General features: G+C 35.9%; 1 protein-coding gene across 16 annotated transcripts in view; it reads right to left on the bottom strand.

The window, feature by feature from the left end:
• The window catches only part of GTDC1 (glycosyltransferase like domain containing 1), a 388,750-nt gene that overhangs the window by 231,995 nt on the left and 135,442 nt on the right, over nt 1-21,313 (bottom strand). For 14 of the 16 annotated variants that reach the window (XM_036023527.1, XM_036023526.1, XM_036023525.1 and 11 more), the window contains 2 exons: nt 20,784-20,855; nt 17,804-18,006 (listed from right to left, as the gene is read on the bottom strand). In XM_036023527.1, coding sequence (XP_035879420.1) covers nt 17,804-17,982 — 179 coding nt within the window. In that variant the 5' untranslated portion in view covers nt 17,983-18,006; nt 20,784-20,855. Of the gene's footprint in view, nt 1-17,803; nt 18,007-19,683; nt 20,754-20,783; nt 20,856-21,313 lie in introns of those variants that run through there. The other 2 variants (XM_028510179.2, XM_036023539.1) reach the window with 2 other exon arrangements.

The raw sequence follows: 21,313 nt of genomic DNA, 5'->3' as shown, positions 1-21,313 counted from the left end.
AACATTAGTCACTTGATCATAGGTATGAAATTATGCTTTTCCTATAAAAAGCAATAGTTATTGTCAGATCCATAAGACAACTGTGCACCTTTTTCTCTCTTGAAGAATACTTTAGTGTTCACTAGGTAAGGGTGCAATTTAAACCACTTCCCACTTTAGCTCTTCATAAACAGCATTCTTTCACACAGTGCAAAATAAAGTACATAGCTAAGTACCTTACAAAATAGAGGAGTCATTACATGAATGTTAATTAAAAAACGAATAAATAGTGAATAATTAATTTACTTTCCTAACTATAGAAATAAACATGACCACTATTTTAATTCATTACCACTACCTACTAGCATATTTGATTGTTGCTATGTAGCTATAATTCAAAATTGATACCAGGACTGAAATAAAGTTGAGATCCAAAAATCTGCAAAGATTTTGCACTCTACTATTTCCTCCCACTCTATCACTATAAACCACCTGTACTGAAGAACAAATGTGGCAGTGTACTACGGCTTTGTGCCAAACACTCTTTAAACATTATGCTTTTATAAAAAATATTAATCCATGTCATCTCTCCTACTTACATTTTAAAATAAACTAAAGGCTGGAGAAGGGTATTATTTTTTTGTTTCCATCATTTTGGAGATGAAGATACAAAATGAAAGTGATCTAATCTTCTACAGGTAAGGGGCTGACCTGGGATTGAGCTCAGTTTTCCTGATTTCTAGTCCGTGTTCTTTCTTACTCCCTCAACTGACTACCAAACATGTCTAATAGGTGAAGGACAGGAATACCCAAACACAAAGAATTCACACTGTGTGTACAAATTTTGTAAGTCAGAATCAGTCAGTACCTATGTGCCTAGTACATGGTTTGGAGCTGTGAACAATTACCACATTAGTCAGTAAAACAGAGTAAGTGGGAGAGGAATTGGCATTCCATGTCTATGAAAAACAGAAGTCATTCTTGGTTAGATGTGCTTATTTTCTGAAAAAAAAAAAAAAAAAAAGTTGTATGAAAAACTGAAAAGTGAAACAGAAATGCAGATGAACACTGATGACTTCAACCTGAATACTCTAAATTGCAAATATGGAAATATTGATTCATACGGTACCATTTCATACGCTCTATTATAAGGAAGACTTTGGGTGACTCATACAGATAAATCTGGAGAGAAAGGATTTCCCCTTTCCTCCCTACATTGTAAAAATGTAGAACAAAAATGCCATACTAGGCTACAACATATTACTTTAGAGCTTTCCTACAATATTTGCAAATCTTAAGACATATCAAGCTTATAACTATGCCCATCTAAAGCCTAAACCCTTAAACAATAACAAAATTATTAAGTTTTTGCTATAATATAAACAGGTCATATGCAACTATCTTGAATTTTCCAAGTTTTGATATAATTAACATCTTAAGGGTTTATTAAAAAAAAGATAATATCCAGGATAAATGCTGAAACATAATAGTTATGAAACAATAATAGTGCAAATTCTTTAATTTCTGGATCCAGAGAGAGCAGAACGATGCAACAGCAAAAAAGAAAAACCCTATTCATCAAAACTTTCTTTTTCAATAATTCGAAGAGGCTGCTACTTACCACAACTCTTCTCAGAATCAGACATCTAATTAGGAACTGCATTTTTAATACTAGTTAATAGATGTAAAACATATACATGCTGAACATATTACAGAACAAGTTTTCTGGGAGCTTTTTTCCATGGAAAAAAATAAAGAAAACTTAACACTGTTCAAGTGGATCACTACTTCTGCCAGCATTTTATCTAAAATAAAACTGATTGAAAGAAGACAAATATTAAGACTATGTTTCCAAAACCCTGAATGTTTTCAGGTATTTTGATTCTATAATTGCCACTGTTTCTACTTCTTGTGTGTATGAGTATGTATGTCTTCTTCCTTCTACTCCCAGTTTTAAATACCAAAATCAGACAAAGAAAATGATTCCTCACATAAATTCTGCTTACATGTATATTAAGCAATACTCAAATTTCAGACCAAGACTTCAGTTCTTAACCTCTGCTTCTCTTACTTTTCCTAAAAATGCTGCAAGTAAAATGTGAATGTCATCAAACATCTTTGAACACTTAAAAAATTAAGAATATTGCTATTACAATGATTGTATAGTTCTACTACTCACTCTTCATGAATGCCCGAGTTATAATCACTTCATTTCCATGAACTGCAGGAGTCAAGGATCCCTGACACTGTGCTATTTCTGGGTTTCTTGGCAGCAATCCTCATATATGGTATAGAAAAAATAAATAAAAGCAAACTATCTTTTTCTGTTTTAAAAAGCTTTAAATTCCCTTTAAAAGAAATTAAAGACTCTCAGCAATATTACAAAATTAAAGCTAAGTATCACTGCATCTGAATAAGAAACTCTGTAATAGAAATACTACAGTCATGCATGCAATATGCAAATAACACATGCCTTTAATGTAAGTGTTATTGAAATTGTTTTCATTGTATTTAAGCTGATGACAGAGGAAAATATAACAATGGCAAAAACTAGTTCACAGTCTTAGCCACTTTCACTTTCTGAAAATCTTGGAACCCACTTAAACCATTTGTACATGTTAGGTAACAGTATAAAAACTGGACACACAGAGAAACTATGGGCTAAAAATCCCCTACATTTGAGATCTCCCACTATAGTGAAAGACACGTTACCAAGTGTGGGGGATTTCCCTAGAAATACATTTGTACATACATGATTGCTTTAGAAATGCTGACTCAAGAGAACATTGTCCAAATACTAAAAAGAAAGAAAAAAGGAAGGAAGGAAGGAAGGGAGGGAGGGAGGGAGGGAGGGACTGTATCCACAAGAAGCAGCTTAGTTCCTAAAGCATACTGCCCTATTCACCTTTTATCATTTACATCTGGCACACAGTGTATGTTCTTCAAATGTATGCCTTCTTAGTCCAGACCATCAAGGAAGAGATGGGCTTTTCTGAACTGGATACTATGCAGAGGGGCAGCCCAAGCTTTATTTTCACTTTGGGACATAACATAATATAATAACTCTACAGGTACACTTAATGTCTGATGATTTTTTACAGAGGAAGATAAGTTTCAGAAGGTAATACCAGGTAATAATTCATTTATTAATTGTGTGTATACATAAACATACATGCACAGTGTGTGTGTATACTATAAATTTTATCTAAATAGAGAAAAGAGGCAGTGTTACATTGCGTTTTTAAAGAAAAATAAGTTTTGCTACATTTAAGTACGTGGAGTATTGAAAATGCTGCCAAAATAAACCCACTGATCCAATTTTAGTGGGTAAACATGAATGATTTACAATGGTATAACTCTTTTTAAAAATAATTATAACACTGTGATTTTAACTAAATTAATTTGTAACCCAATTTCTTTTCTCATAGACAAGACAAAGGAAAATTTCAGTTCAGCTCCTAGACAAAAGCAAACAACACAAATTTCATTCACAGTGCTAGTTCTTTACTATTTTCCATTTCTACAATCATTGTTCTCATTCAGAATCTATTTCTTCATTAGATGTTTAGAATCCAATGACCATCTCTACCCTCACCCATGGTCTCCAGCCCAGATTGCTGTAATAATCATCCTATGTACAATTTTCCTTACCTCCCTCTCATGTTTGCCTATAAAACATTATTTTCCCTTCTTCAAATGACAGAAAAGTAATTTTCCTATTGCTCTCTTGCATTCAGTTCATATGGTTTGGATGGGCTTGACTTCACTTCCTGATTCCAAAGTGGTCACATGACCCAGGCCTGACCAATCTTTATTTTAGATGCCTTTTACCCCAGCAACACTTTCGAAGGCCACACATTTTAAAAGAGTTCTTTTTCATCATTCTGGAACTTTTGTTAGACCTGCCAAGAGAGAGGTACTCTCTCTCAGGCAGGGTAACTAGGCAGTTGGGATGTAAACTTAGCTCTGAGAGAGATCCATCTGGAGAGAGCCTGCTCCAGAATACAGCCAAACCGAAGGAAAGTTGATCAAGAAATCAGAAGGCTTAATGATATCACTGAACCACTGGAGCCAACTTTGCCTGAAGTCAACTGCTCTGGAACCTTCAGTTATATGATGCAATACATCTTCCTTTATGTTTAAGTGATTTTGAATTAGATTTCTACCATATGCAATTAATAGGGTCCTCAGTAATAGAGCCTTCAAAGTAAAAGCTCCCCAAGTTCTTACCTTTGAATTCAAAGCTGTATATGAACTAGACAAAATCTGCCTTATCATCCCAACCTAATATCCCAGGACTCCCCCAAGCTCAGAATATGGTCATGCTAAACCAAGATTTTTGAGATTTTCAACATAATTAACACCTTTGTTCACAGCACTTCGTTCTCCTACATCACTCTTCAATTTTCTCTCCATCTATCACAATCGCTAACATCCTCTCAGGCCTACCCCAGAATTTTTCCGGAATGAGAATTATACTCTTCTCTCAGTACTTCTTTAGGAAATGCTGCTCTCTCTGCAGTATTGACTCGTCTATGTGAGTTCTACAGCAGCATCTTCAGGATTCAGGGTACATGCCTCATGTCCCATGCCCTGTAGACACAGATGGCTAACATGAAGGTCAACACCTTCTCTTTGAAAGGCAAATAATCATGAAATGCTAAGGCTGAAACAAGAGATCCAAACAGTAAGTCAGATCAAAGCAACTTAAAAGATAGAAGCCCTACTGGAAAAAAAAATATTCTCCAAAAGTCTCTAACTGTAAAAATAAAAGCTAAATATGCAAAGAGCTATACAAAATAAACAAAGAAATAATTCCTGTATTAAAATAAGCAGTAGTTGATAAAGATGAATAAGAGAACCAATTTGTCTTTTATGTTAGGATTCCTTAAATTTTGATGTTAACTTCTTGTTCACGACATCATAGAGTTCAATAAATGAAATCAAAACCTTCAGTTACAGATGAAAAATATTAAGACTCTAGGTTAAAAAGTGACTTTTCCAAGGCCAAACAATTAATTTATAGCAGAGCAGAGATTAGAACTCAAGACTGCTGATTTCCCCTGTGTTTTCTTACAAACACAAGTTACATATTCTTTTAGTAAACTCTTTTTATGTATACGTACATTTAAATATATTTTATTAAACATCATTTGAAGATTCATTCTTGGACAGATTCTAAACAAGAAGCTACAAACACAAAGCCCTAAATGAGCTAGTTAAGTAACATAAATGCAAAAAACCAATTAGGATAAAACAATGGCAACTAGTGGTGTTTGTGACCAAAACAAAGAATGTCTATCTAAAAACATTAAAAATTTAAAAAAGCTTAAATGTAGAATCCAAACAAAATATCTCTTTGAGCCAAGCTCTAATTTCTCATTTCTCCTATAGCTTCTGCACCATAAATTAAAAGGCCGCTGCTCGTGGGTGGCTACTGCTAAAACTAAAAAGCCTTAAAATACAATTGTGAAATTTTACAAAATATCACAAGTATATTCTAGGTTCCATAAAGTTTCCTAAATTAGGAACTTTTTTTCTAGAAACACTTTTATACAGGGGAAATTCCAGAAAATTTTATTCTCTTATCAAAATTTACATAATGGAGGATGACTGATTTCACAGTATGATTAATATAACCCATAAAAATAAGTATGGAATTCTTTAGTTTAATCCCATAAAATTGAGTAACACAGGACTTTAAAAGTTTCTGCGCAGTTTTTGTGTATAAGAGATAATATCCCAATATAGACTACTAGTAGTGCTCATGCAGAAAAAAAGCAAGCAAATTAGCAAAATCTATTGCAACCATATTTTGTTTGCATTTCACACCCACAGATAAGAAATCATTCACTTAACCATACTCACTCAGCAGCTACTATCTACTAGGCAGCATACTAGGTACTAGGGATAAAAAATGGTAAATGACAAACGTGGCCCTTCTCATTGTGGAACTGATAGTATAATAAAAAGGAAAATAAATCAAGCAAGCAAAATAATTACAAATTATATGTTATTACAAGGGATCATAGAGGATGCTGAAATAGAGGATTTGTTTTAGATGGGGTGGTCAGGGAGGGACTCTCTGGGAAGGTGAAAGTTTAGCTGAGACTTAAAGAATGGGAAGAAATAAGCAAAGGGGTTGGGGAGGAGGTGGGAGTTGCTGTTGCCAGCTGAGGGAGCAGCAAGTAGCAAAAGGACCTGGAGCAGGAAAGAGCTAGATATTTCAGAGGGAACAAGGCCAATGCCACTACTGCAGCAGATTAATGAGATGAATGGAGTGAGAGACGAGGTTGCAAAAGCAGGCAGGGTGCAGCAAACCCTGTATGTAATCTGGCTTTTTACATATGCAATGGGAAGTCACTGATGGTTTTCAATCAAGGCTATATATATTAGCAAACGGTTATAAGCATAAAGCTTTATTTCAATCAACAAAGAATTTACTAAATGCTTACACCGTATGTCCAAGTTGGTAAAGTTGGGCCATAAATTGGTAAAGCTGGCTCTCAAAATACAAGCTCTTAATAACTGTTGATGAAAGAGAACAGGAAATGGGCTTAGTAGAGAGCTAAAAGATGGGGGGGGGGGGGTGTTAGGCCAAACCATCTCACCACCCCCCCAGCCCTTTCTCTACCAGTCAACCACCAAGAATTTCTCCTAAAAAGGAGGCAGGCGGGGGAACTGTTAAATTTTTGTTATCAGTAAGAGATAGTGAACAAAGAGAAATATAGGAAAGACTGTTTACAGGAAAAAAAAACTCGCTAGAATACAGGACTATGTTCTTTGGAAAGACAGAAGGAAGAGAGGGACATGAATGCTTTTTTGTGAGCACTCGGCCTGATTCAGCCCCTGCCTCCCACCTGCAGTTATCTCCGTGGGCTGGCTGGTCAGGGGACCAGCTGGTCTGTCATGGGAATGAACCACAGAGGAGTATAAAGAAAGGAAAAATGAACAAGAATTAGTCATTTAATGGGCAAGCCAATGTGTCCAAAGGCAGCTAGGAGACCAAATCTGACCCCTGGGCAATAGGCAAGCCTGAAGACTTTCTCTAAGAGTGGAGACTTCAAAAAAGGAAAGGGTAGCAGATGATCTGCACGCTAGCTTTAGTGGCCCTACAGACAGTCGGCCAAACACTAACACCATGCATACCCTACATAGCTCCAAAAGCAAACACATTTTCATTGACTAAGCCCTTAATAAAAGCAGAATTTTTTTTCAAATAAACAAAGAAATAAATGTAGGGGAATGGAAGTACAATAAAAATACCTTTCATTTCCTAAAGGTTTTTTCCAGGCTATGGAGACAAACCTTGCGGAAGATACTCAACACCTAAAAATAACTAGATTAGAAGCACTCTAAGATCAGACTTATAGTTTTGATTACGTCAAAAATAAGTATGTTACATCTAAAAGCCAAACTACGAAGGTCCTTACTCTATAGCCAGAGCTCTTTTATTCAATAATATATTTGCATCCATTTTGGGGTTGTTTAGGGGTTTTATGTCTTTTCCATTCCCTTCATTAAAAATAATGATTTTCTCTCCTCTGTAAAAGTGTATTAAAAATCCAGTGTGTCTTTTAAAATACAGTTGGCAAATTTCAAAGGGTAAATATATGGGAGATTTACCCTAGAGGACTTTAAGGTACAAAGTCTGTTAGAAATAATGTCCTGTATCCCTATGAACCATTACTCGGGAATCTAAAGTGTGATATTTTATTTTTTAAATATGCTAGAAGGAATATTGAAAACATACACTAGAAGTTGCACAGCCATGCTTAATGCCTTGGAAGCAGTGAGTTCACAGTGATTGCTACTAACTATTCAAACACTTTTGAATTAGCAACTTGTGAAAATAAACCACAAACTTCATAATAAGAAAACTTTTTTCTTCCTACAACTGGAAAATTTAACTTCTTGAGAGCACTGACAAAGAAACACAAAGTGGAAGGGACAACGTCTGGAAACCAGCCTTTAGGAAGCACAGTAACAGGGTTATGTCCAGTTTTGCAATGAAGAGTTTATTAGGGTCATGTAAAGGTTAGTTATTCATGTGAATATGTGAAAGGGAAGAAAGTGAGAGAGAGGAAAGAGACAGACTGAGTGGTTAGTTACTGGGTTTGCAGTATTATTCTATTTCTATACTGTTGTGGTTAGCTATGTTTTCAAAATAAAGTCCACATGGCTACACTGAACAATACAGTCAACCAGAGGAGACTTCACTGAAATGAAATATTGCGGACAAAGCCCTAAGCCCTGTACAAATACTGGAAAGCTGCTGTGTGCTCTGTGTAGACAGTTGAGCAGATTGGTAGGAAAACAAACCAAATGAGAATCCCACAATTAGGAAGTATAGGACAGGGAATCTGGTTGGCTGGGCAACAGCCATGGGGAAACTCAGCCAATTTTCATAAATGGAGCAGTCACATGCTGGTGAGACTATGGAATGCTAGATTGCACCTACTGACAATGTAATTTATACAGTGTCAGAACATCACCCAAACCCCAACAAGTGCACACACCTGGTAATAGTAAGTGAGCTGGGGTGTACTAAAATGCTGTCTCTAGTCAAGTTCATAAACCAGCTAGAGAACTTCAGAGCATACCAGCTGGAGGATAATTTGGGAAGAGCAGGTACCGAACATCCTAAACAAAGAATGTTATTTGTGTATTCATGAGTCTACCAAATGATTTTTTAAATGTCATATGTAGTATTTTACTTGGATTTTAATTTAAAAACTCAAACGAAGAAAATTCAAATAAATTGTGACTTCCATGGATGAAAACTAGGGAAATGTGTTGAGGGAAAATGAGAAAATCACAGATTGACAAATCTAGAAAAGCTCCTGGTTTGCAGCCTTCAGCCTACAATAAGATTCAAAAACTGATACTTCTCAAGACTCTGAAAAGTACCACACCCACTTCTAATAGTAAAATCTGGTAGTATATTTTATTCAAGAAGTACTTAGGTCTAATTTACCTAATTTATTTACCCCTCTAAACAGAGTATAAGATAGAATAGTGGTTATGAGCATGGGCTTGAAAAGAACCAATGGTATATGGACTTAAAGAGAATGAACAACCCACAGCTGACATCATACTCAATGGGCAAAATCTAAAAGCCCTTTCCCTTGAGATCAGAATGAGACAGGGCTGTCTACTTTCACCACTCTTATTCAGCATAGTAGTGGAAGTCCTAGCCACAGTGATCATACAAGAAGAAGAAATGAAAAGCATCCAAATTAGAAAGGAAGAATCAAAACTATCATTATTTGCAGATAACATGATACTATACATAGAGAACCCTAAACATTCTATCAGAAAAATAACTTGAACTGATCAAAGAATTCAGTAAAGCAAAAGGATACAAATAAATGTCCAGATTTCAGGTGCATTTCTATGCACCAATAATGACTACCAAAAAAAAGAAACTGAGAAAACAATCCCATTTACAACTGCATCAAAAAATAAGGAAAGAAAATAGCTGGGAATAAATTTAACCAAGTGTATAAAAGACCTGTCCTCAGAAAATTACACAACACTGAAGAAGAAACTCAAGAAGACAGAAATAAGTAAAAGCATACACCATGTTCATGGGTAAAAAGAATTAACAGAATTAAAATGTCCATACTATCCAAAACAATCTATAGATTTAATGCAGTTCCTATCAAGATTCCAATGGCATATTTCTAAGAACCAGAAAAAATATTCCAAAAATTTATATGAAACTACAAAAGACCCCAAATAACCACAGCAATCTTGAGAAAAAAAGAACAAAGTTGGAGGAATCATACTACCTGATATCGAACTACACTATAAGGCTGTAGTAATCAAAATAGCACAGTACAGGCATAAAGACAGACATACAGATCAAGGAACAGAATAGAGACCCCAGAAATAAACGCAGGTGTTTATGGTCAATTAATATTTTACAAAGGAGGCAAGAACATAAAATGGGGTAAAGACAGTCTATTCAATAAATGGTATTTGAGAAACTGGACAGATATGTGCAAAAAAAGAAATTAGACCACCTTCTTACACCATACACAAGAATAAACTCAAAATGGAATAGTCTTAAATGTAAAACTCAAAACCATAAAAATCCTAGAAGAAAACATAGGCAGTAAGATCATGGACATATCTTGTGGCAATATTTTTTCTGATATGTTTCCTTGGGCAAGGGAAACAAACAAAAAATAAACAAATGGGACTGCCTCCAACTTAAAAGTTTTTGCACAGGAAAGGAAACCATCAACAAAATCAAAAGACAACTCACCAAGTGGGAGAACATACTTGCCAATGATACATCTGATTAAGGGTTAATATGTAAAATTTATAAAGAAATTATACAACTCAACACCAAAAAAATGCAAAAATCAAAACAATAACAAACAATCCTATTTTAAAAATGGGCAAAGAACCTGAATAGATACTTCTTCAAAGAGGACTTACAGATGGCTGACAGACATATGAAAGGATGCTCATCTGGGAAATGCAAATTTAAACCATAATAATATATCACCTCACACCTGTCAGAATGGCCATCATTAATAAATCAACAAGCAACAAATACTGGTGAGGATGTAGAGAAAAATGGGACCCTCATACACTGTTGGTAAGAATGCAGATTGGTGAAACCACTGTGCAAAGAAGTATGGAGTTTCCTCAAAAATTTAAAAATGGAACAGCCTTGGAACCCATTTCTGAGAATACAGCTGAAAAAACCCAAAACATAAATTAAAAAGACTATATGCACCTCACTCCTATGTTCATAGCAGCATTATTTACAATAACCAAGATTTGGAATCAGCCCAAGTGCCCATAGGTAGTTGAGTGGATAAAAAAAGCCCTGGTACATGTACACAATGGAATACTACTGGGGCCATAAAAAAGAAGGAAATTTTACTCTTTGAGACAGCATAAATGGACCTGGAAAGTGTTGTACTAAGTAGAATAAGCTAGCCAGAGAAGGACAAATACCATATGATTTCATGTGGAATCTAATAAACAAAATAAATAGGTGAAATAGAAACAGACTCATAGACAAAGAGAATAGACTGACATGTCAAAAAGGAAGGGTTTGGGGGACTGGGTAAAAAAGAGAACAGGTTAATAAAAAATTCATCGACACAGACAACATCATGGTAATTACAGAGGGAAAGGGGGGTTGGGGGAAGAAGAAGAGAGAAAAGTGGGGATAAATGGTGATGAAAGGAGACTTGACTTGGTGTGGTGAACACACAATACTGTATACAGATGATGTATTATAGGAACTGTACACCTGAATCCTACATAATTTTATTAACCAATGTTGTCTCAATAAAATCAATTTTAAAAAAAGAATGAACAGTACATGGACCTTGCAGGTGGCCAGACTTGAGCTCAAATTACATATTGACCACCAGCTAGCTGTGTGACCCAGTGCAAGTAACTTAACTTTCTAAGCCTCGGGTTCCTCCTCTGTTGAACCAGAAAAACAATATCTAACTTCCAGGATTGCAGAATGTCTACCACATGGTAAGAGTTTGATATGTTTAGCTGTTATTACTATTATTTAATCCCATTAAATTTTATTCTGTTTACTACAGAGATGTAAAATGACTGCTCTAGGTAAGCCTAACACTTCACTTAGCTACAACTTCTTAAATCATCATATACTTTTATACTGTCAGCTATGATGCACACTAATAAAAAAGTGTTTTCATAATTAAAATATATTAAATTATTCAAAAAAGTATATTTTAATGAAAAGATGTTTTGTTATTGAAGTATTATTCAGAAGGTTATATCTTTAATAAGTACAATTCAAAATAAGATATAACTACCAAGCAAAGTAATTAAATTACTAATTTACAAAAGAATTATTTGAGAGATTACTACCTTCCTTATTAATTTATCTATAATGTACTAATTTAGCCATAACTTTTTTCATAATGGCTAGGTACAAACAACGAACACACATAGGCAATTCACATCAACTGAAAATATTCATTTTCCCAAAGAAAGTTACATTCAATGTTTCATAAGGGATAGCTCATTTAAGGGAAAAAAATCACACATTCCTTAAAAAAAGAATCTGTTTAAAGAAAAGCCAAAGTCATGGCACCATTAAAGAAAATGGCAAATCATAATACAATTACCAACAATCAAAAACCACCTTAAGCTCTAATTTCACTTTATGCATTACTTGAGCCAAATGAACTTTCATTCCCTTCATTTTCTATCCAACTACTTGCTTTCCTCACCCTTCCTTGGACATTTGAAAAAAAAAGGTCAGGGGTAAGGGGTAGGTATCACAATGATAATCGACATGTATTAGGACTTGTATGGCTACAAGAAACAGAAAACTGAAGCATGAAACACCAAATCAATCTCAAGCAACACAAGCTGGGACAGAGGTAGAGCTTCACTGGTGCAGTAAACCAGCCTCTGTCTTTTAGTGGAAGATTTTTAGCTAATGCATCCACATCTTTAATGAGTATAGTTCCATTTAAGTTTTCTATTTCATTTTAACTGAAGTTTTGTAAGTTATGGTTTTCTGAGAAATTACCCATTTTGTTTAAGTTTTCAAAGGTGTTAACATGGAACTATTAAGAGCATTTCCTCCTTTCTATTAATCTCTGCTTTACATGTAGCTATATTTTTTCATTCTAAAAATTAATTGCACCTTGCCCTGGCCAGTGGTGGATCAGTTGGTTGGAGCATCTTTCGATCAACCAAAAGGTCCTGGGTTCGAGCCCTGGTCAGGGCACATGCACAGGTTGTGGGTTTGGTCCCTGGTCAGGGAATGTGCAAGAGGAAACCGCCCCATGTTTCTTTCTTACACGGAGGTTTCTCTCCCTTTCTTTCTCCTTCCATTCCCATCTCTCTGAAATCAATAAGTATTGTCTCTGGATGAGGATAAAAAATATAAAATAAAATAAAAATTAATTGGGCTTTTTATAAAAATCAATCATGCCTGTGGGTATCTATTTTATTATTTCAAAATAACTACTTTGAGTTTGCTCATTTCAATTAGAAATGGCCTTTCAATTTCACTTTTACTTTTCTTACAGTTTTCTTCCCAGAACTACTCCTAGATTCAAGTAAGAGGGGCCCTGCTCATCACAATAAAAAAATAAAAATAGAGTTATTAAAGATGATGTGGCTGTGACTGTCACTTTAGATGCAACCCACTTTGTGATACACAATATGTTCATTATGATTCAGTTCTATTTTTTAGTATCCATTATGATTTCTTCTGTGGCCTATGAGTTATTTAGAATCATGCTCCTGCATTTCCTGACTTGGAGGCTTTTTTTAGGAATCTGTTAATGATTTCTCTGCTGCACACACTTCAGAATGATTTCATCAGAAGGGCGAGAACCACTTGTGGAGAGCTGCTCACAGCCTGATGCGGATCCTGGCAGCAGGAGGCTGGCCAGGGCACAGGGAAAGGGAAGGGGAGTGGGGACAGTTCCTGCTACATTGGACCTCAGGCAACCATTTTCACTCATTTCCAACAACTTCTGTTGTTGTTTTGTTCTTCTAACCTCCTTTCTTTGTACCAAAGGTAGCACCTAATAAATAATACTGCTTAGCACTTTATTTTCCGTGACTTAGTATGTCTTGGACAAGTTCTCATAAGTGTACAATGAAAGCCTTGACCAGGTGGCTCAGTTGGATGAAGTGTTCTCCAGTACAGCAAAGGTTGTGCATTCGATCCCTGGTCAGGGAACATTCCAGAGGCAACTGATTGATGTTTCTAACATCAATACTTCCCTCTCTCTCTTTTTGTTTCTCTCTCTCTCCCTTCCTCTCTAAGTATATCCTCAGGTAAGTATTTAAAAGAGAGAGAGAAAGAGAACAGTAAAAGCTTCTTAATTCAGGTTAGAGCAAAACAATATTTCATTTCAAGAATGTAATATAACCAGCTCCTTTTATGAAAATTAGGCAACCACAGCTTCAAAGCCAGCTTCCCACTCTAATTTCCAGATCTCTCTTTAGATCCCCTCTTACTTTGTTCAATTCAACTATGGACTTAAAAGAAAATCTCACGTTTTACAGAGCATTTGTATATGTTTTAGAACACAGGATTTTCAGGTGACTAGGTGGCTGTATTGCTCAAAACAGAAGTCTACTCCAGGCTTTTCCTGGCCTTCCATCAGCCATTTTTGGCAGCCCAGGCATTTTATCCTCATCTTTTCACCTCATGGTTGCTGACATCACAAGCACATCCAGATGCAGAAAGGAGAGATGGCTTTCTCCTTCCATAAGCAAAAACAAAACAAAAAAACTTCGTTGGAAGAACACCCAAGTCATACACTTAAATCAAATTTGCCAAAACCTACTGACAGACTGACTATTCCTAGCTGTAAGAAAAGGTGGGAAAATTTGGCAGCAACAGAATCATTAAGATGCACTTAAGTCAATTCTGCTTTACTCCCAGGGGCTGGGTACTTAGCCACCCCAAAGAACACTGTGATTTTCTAACAGCAAAGAACTGTTAAGTGGTCAATGATCAGTAGATGCCACACTATCTCAGATGGAGTGAACATAGAACTGTAAGCATCTGAGAGTGAAAAACGATTTTAAGTAACAGTGATTCTTTCAGTTCAGTATAGATACTGCAAAAAGAAAAATGTCTTTAATGCATAGTCTAGATGTATTTTAATAAAACAGAAAGGCTGAATCCTGGGACAAATGACTCATACATCTCAGAACACAAATTTAAGGTACATCTTCAAAAACATTTTGCTATATTTTGTGAAGTTTCCAGAAGGCAAAGCTTTCATATTACCTAAAACTTATAATAATTACTGACTACTTTTGAAAAAATAATTTCTGGAGGTTTTACAATCTCTAACAACATTTTACACAGCCCAAAATGTGACTTGTGGTGTATCCTCTCAGCTGTCAAGATAAACTAGAATCCAATAATGAATTAAGCTGAGGCATTTATCCTTTTAGTAACAAAATATTTGCCAGATAACAAGCTCATAACAGTAACTACATGTACAGAAGTTGTCAAATAGCATGCACCTCTATTCAACATCTTCCTCATCAGACACATTCCTACTTGTTCTCAGTGACTTTGCATAGCAGGCAGTATTGGTGCTTGTTCATTTTCTCTTTATGAATTTTGGTGATTTCATTTTCCAAATATACAAAGAGGAAGAGAGAAAATAAGAGAAAATATACAAGAGAAAATAAAAACTCTTCATATCTTTAAAAGTCTCTACAGAGATCAGATTTATCTGGTGTAATAAAAGTTTATTCTTGCACTTCAATGTACGATTGCATGAACATATTTTTAACTTAGCATAAGTTTTCAAGATGCAACTATTTGTCCAAAAGTATTCAGAAAAGTTGTTTGGTAAAGAGCACATGTCACCACTGGCCAACTATGACTGTAAGTTAAGCTGCTGAGGCAGGTCCTTTATGAAGTCTGATTAGATTAATATAGGTAACTACATGGCTCACGTGGCTGTCCTTGAAAGATCACAGACACCAGACCTGGAGGTTCTGGCTGTGAACGTGTAAAATGTTACATCTCGATCTTTCAGAAAACTACTTCCCAAATAAAACAGCTTCAAAGAGCAATATGGTCATTAACCTCAAATGCTTCAGGCCTAAAAGCGTGTGGGAAAGCCATGGGCAAAGAAGGGTTTGTTTGCATGCTATCCACACACATATAGTTGTCATACAACCATTTCACCCTGAAAAACTGCATAATCAAAATGAAATCTAATGGCAGAGAGATATAGCAATGGTTCATTTCAATGTTTGAATTACTGTAGAAATTTATTTTATCAAATGGTAACATTAAATGAAAATATGCCATAAACTCAACCAGACTATTTGACCACTTGTAAAATACCACTGGTGCAGTGGAAACAAAGGAGATGTGAAAGCAACTATAAACAGACTTTAACACAGCAATAGTCTTATCACTGTCTTTAAACTTTTATATTGATACATTCATTGAGATTCCTCATACTCTTAGTGAATCAACAATATTCACTTAGCAATGTCAGAATACAAAATGTTAAATCATGTAAGGAAAAATGCAGTTGAGGTTAGAAAAGTTACGAAATTTTCAATATACCCCAAAATGGCATTTACCTTTAAAACCCCAAGCAATGTGACGTGAGTGCTCACTTCTATTCTACCTGACAATCTGAGTTCTCAAAGATGATGAATGGTTTTCATTCACCAAAAGGGTTATTCTCTGAATTCCCCACATTACTACAAAAAACAGCAACTATATTTAAATTTCAAGCTCCTGTCTCCCTTGTGACTGCTCCACCTTGCAAGCAGCATATAGGTACAGTGACTGAAGCCAAGGTGGGCACTGCAGTTCGCCAGGTGCCCTTTTTCTCTAACAACCTGTCTGCCCTAACTCCATTAGTTATCAGCCTGGTACTCCCCACTCCTGCCTAAACCTATGCAGTCCTACCCAGAATGGCAAGAACCTCAGATATATAAACCACGGCAGCGAAATCTTCCACTGTTCACCAATCAGGAGACACTTGGCAGTACATTAAAAAAGAGAATAAAGAGGTATAAATGTTCGAGGGGGAACATTCTACATGTTCATTCTACATTTTCCTCCTAAAACTCTAATCAGTATTTCTCATCCATCTTTTTAATGTGTCCCATAAGACTTTCTAATAGATGCCCCTAGTTCCCACTTCATAACAAACCAGAATTCGTAAGTGAGGTCTGTGTCCCCCAAATCTACCCATCCTTCAAGATTAAGCAAAGTTTGCCAACTATATAAAGCCACCTCTAGTTTGCCATGGTAAAAAAACAACTTCTGTATTTTTCGTACTCTCATTGCATGCACATGTCTATCTCTATCTCAATAGTCTTTAAATCCTGTAAGGGCACAGACTTTGGTCATATCCATCTTTAAAATGTTAGTTCCTACTATAGAGCAGGCATGATAAACTAAAACAGCATACTCACTAAAATAGGTGTTGGCGGTTATGGAACCAAAAGAGAAAAAAAAAGAAAAGAAAAAAAACCCAACAGGCCCAAGATCAACTCTCTCAGGCCAAAAAGTGTCATCCGTACCCATACTTGTGCCTGTGATAAAATCATAAGACAAATGAGAAAAGACATGTAGGTTCTAGACGTAGTCACTGTTTGGCTGGTATAGCTCAGTGCAGTGAGCACCAGCCCATGATCCAAAAGGCTGCTGGTTCAATTCCTGGTTAGGGCACATGCCTATGACGCAGGCCAGGTCCCCAGGTGGGGGCATGGGAGAAGCAACTACCAATGTTTTTCTCCCTCTCTTCCTCTCTCTCAAAAAATACATAAACAAAACCTAAACAAAAAACAATTTTTTTAAAAGGACATCAAGAAATATTTTAAAATAAACAAACAAATAAATAAGGTTACTTTTCTATCAATCTGTAGTCCTCAGAGTATAACGTACTCTGCTGCTCTGCTGTCTGTACTGACCAGTCATACTGACCAATTCCATAGTTGAAGAAAATCTCATACATATCAACAGAGAAGCAACATCCTTATACAGGTACATTAAAAACAGGCTGAAGCCCTGGCCAGTGTGGCTCAGCTGATGGAGCATTGTCCTGTAACTCAAATGTTTGCGGTTCGATTACAATCAGGGCACACACTGGGTTGCATGTTCGAGCCCCCCTGGTTGGGGAGCCTATGAGAGGCAATCAATTGATATTTCTCACATCGATACTTCACTTTCTCTTTTTCTCTTTCTCTCTCTCCAACCCCCACACCGTACCCCAAAAGCAATGAAAAAATGTCCTCAGGTGAGGAAAAAAAACAAACAACAGGCTGAAGATGCAGCCTCAGCTCTAATTACCTGTAATGCTCACTGATGGGAATATTCTGAGAGAAGTATAAAGCTGATGTCCGTGCTCTCCAATGCCACTTCTTTGCAGGAAGAGTATAAAGAACACAGTTTTCCAACTCTTCTCGGAGAAGGTCCACGAGCTGTTTATGGGACCCTCCATAGAATGCTTCGATGATAAGAGTACTCATCAGCCCTTCAAACTGTCACAGATTCTAGATAATAAGCAAAAAATATATATTTATATTGTATATATAAAAATATATACAATATATTGTATATGTGTATAAAGATTTTTAAATAAAAATAAGTTAAAAGATCATACCCAGAAATCAAATATAAATAATTTACAAACACAATTTAAAAAAAATAGGCTTTGTCCCCACTTTTTAAAATAAGAGGACATAAAGGATGTTCCAATTTTCTGATTTCTGTTTTCTTCATGCCCTGAGATTACTTCCACAGTGACTCAGTTTTGTCTGCTACTCTAGGAAGTTTAGGTCCTTTCCTAGTTGAAACAGCTTTGATCTGACTCACTAGGCTCAGAACTGGCATGGCCTAGAACTGCATCCATTCTTGGACAGTCTCCCACTCCGCGAGCGCTTCATTTGTAAGGCCCTTTCCAGCTCAGACGTTCTCTGATTCTGTAATTCTCATATTACCATATTTTGCCCCGTATAATGTAGCCACATTTTTGTGCACATTATACATGAGATTATTTTCCCCATTATTATACCCATGGTATGTGATCATTATACCCAGGTATAATGCACATCCTTATTTTTCTATCAAAAATTCGTGCCCAAACTGTGCATTATACATGGCAAAATACAGTAATCCATTTTTAAATGCAGCAGCTATCAAAGTCTCCAATGAATGCATATTTATAAGAAAGCACATTCATATTCAAATTTTAATTCTCTAGTGTCATAAATCTTAAGATATAATTTCTGGAGACACTGAACAAACCTTGATCACTTCCTCACAATTGTATATATCCCAATTCCACAGAAAGACCAAAAACGTGGAGTAAAGCTATATGCCTATTAACCAGCAAGGTTTCCACTACCCTTCTTTAAACAACAAATCCATAAAGAAAGATAATGTTATTATGAAAAACATGGTAAATCTTCATCGCAGAGAACTGGCTATCAAGAAAATTTTTATTTGAATAATATGACTTTTGTTAATGTGCTAGTGAAATAAAAATGTATGCATGAATATAAAAACTTTTATGTACATTTTAAATTATATGTTACTTCCTGTTAGAAGTAAGGAAGAAACATAAACACTACATTGTTTAAAAAATATTCCAGATGTTTGAATTTTCCTTTATTACAGAAGTAAATACCACTCATTAAATGTCATATTGCTTTCTTAATAATGTTTTTCCACAAAATTATTAGTCTCAACAACTCAATGATGCTCTTCACTATAAAACTGTACTTCACCTTGCTCAAAGCAATGCCTAAACTGCATTTCAAAGCAAAAGGTCTCAAATGGTTTTCAAAAAAATGTCAGAAGTGAATAAAAGCTTACTTTCTGATCTCTGAATCTCTTAGTAAGCATTTTTTTGGGAAAAATACACAAACACATATTTCAATTATCTACAAAATAAGAAACAGTATTCTTCAGGTGGAAAAGGCATCGACCCTGGGATCAGGGAAATACAAATTCAAAGCTCAGCTCTGTCACTTCCTGGCTGTATGACCTTGGTCAAGCTACCTAACTTGGTAGGACTCACTATCACCTTCTCTAAAGTGAAGACAACAATACTAACCACAGAGCTGGTTGTGAAGATGAAACTGAAGCCTAGTAGTCTACAATCAGTAATAAGTATTTTGTCCCTCCCATTACAAGCATAAAGTGTCCTACTTAAGGAGAATGAATACCTTCAAATCCTCCATTCATTTTCAGTCATGACCTCCTTCCTATCCATCAAGGACAAGTGGGAAAGACATACACAAGCATTTCGAATGCAGTGGGGGTCACCCATTCCTCATCAGCAGCTTTCACTTCAAATATAATTTTAAAAGCCCCACAGGTTTTGTGGCTAAGAAGGAAGCTATGCAGAGGCTTAGCTATGCGGAGGCTTAATTTTTTTCAGGCTAGTTGGAAACTTCAACTCTTAACACAGCGTTCAGTAAGTTAAAAAATACTTCCACATTTAACAAAATTGTAGCCATTATTCCCTCAAATGATGAAAACTTCTAGAAAGTAACTAGAGAGAACAATAAAAGGCAATTCTGAAAATTATATCAAAGGTTTAAAGGAAGAATAAAAACAGTTTAACATTAATTTGCTTACTAGATCACAACACAGATATCTATTATCTTGCATTATTTCCTCTGACCTAACCACGCTAAGGTATATATGCACCATATATTCTTAAAGGCCTCTAAAAGACTCTAGTAAAAATGTCCCAAGATATTTCCTCAAGTGATAGAATGTGATATAAACCACTCTAAAGAATATTTCACTCATATAACCTCAAAGAAAGCAACATCAATATTAGTGGAAGAGAAAAAAGCTTTCTGATTCTTCATTATTTTGCCCCTTTCCATGATTAATCTAGAGCACATATTATGCCATATAGTTACAGATGTTTCTATGAGTCTGAATCATGAGTTATCTGCAAACTGTGGAGGCAGTATGTGTAGGTGCTGCTGTAGATTCAAGACAATCAGCAAGCAGAACTAACACCAAGCATGTGGGAGGCTGAAAAATAGAGAAGGGGAAAAAAGATATAGCTATAGGAGATTTCCACCCCTTTAATAGCTCAGTAAGAAGAGTGAAATGTACAGGTTTGAACTAGCGTTTACTGGAGCATTTTGCTAGTGGCCAATGGGTGTGTCTGCATTTTGGGTATTTTTCTAAGGAAAGTAACTATGTCCTACCACCTCTGAAAACTATACTTAGTGGCTTTGATTCATGGAAATTTGTCCTGCTTGTTTTGTGGAGACAGCCCTATCCTGGCAGTTCCCCCACTTACTTTTCTACTGCAGTTTTTGTGGCAAGAAGAAAATGTGTTCTTCTTTTCTATGGTCTTCTTCTTAAAGCACACCTGGAAGAGAGATGATCCCCATCAGGTACAAGCAAAAAGCTGATTTTTAAACGTAAGATTCAAACCAAATGTCATTACAGCATGTTAACGAACAGTTCAAATACTAAAGCTGTGCTTCATTTTGTTTTAGAAAATACTGCTTCAAACAAGCATGAGGCTAAAAAAAACTTTGTTAAAATAGGATTTTTTGCTGTTATGCTAGAATTTGATAGAGGATAAAGGGAGTACATTATTTGCCCATTTTAGCAATACTCTCAGAAAACTGCAATTGGTCATTCTGACAACACAGATGCTCACAGGCAAGTCAGGTGAATCAGACATTTTTGCACCACTAGCAATGGTTACTAGAGTAAGTCCTTGGGAGCAGCAGGAGCAGGGCCTCAATCAACACTGAGAGTACTTACTCCAAAGCAAGCAGAGTCTCCTTTACGGCAGTGACTAAGTGTTTGTCAAAGATG

The sequence above is a fragment of the Phyllostomus discolor genome, chromosome 4 (genome assembly GCF_004126475.2).
Source record: "Phyllostomus discolor isolate MPI-MPIP mPhyDis1 chromosome 4, mPhyDis1.pri.v3, whole genome shotgun sequence".
NCBI classification, from domain to species: Eukaryota; Metazoa; Chordata; class Mammalia; order Chiroptera; family Phyllostomidae; genus Phyllostomus; species Phyllostomus discolor.
Note: the sequence above shows the minus strand (reverse complement) of the source record. Positions and strands in the feature narration are given on the sequence as shown.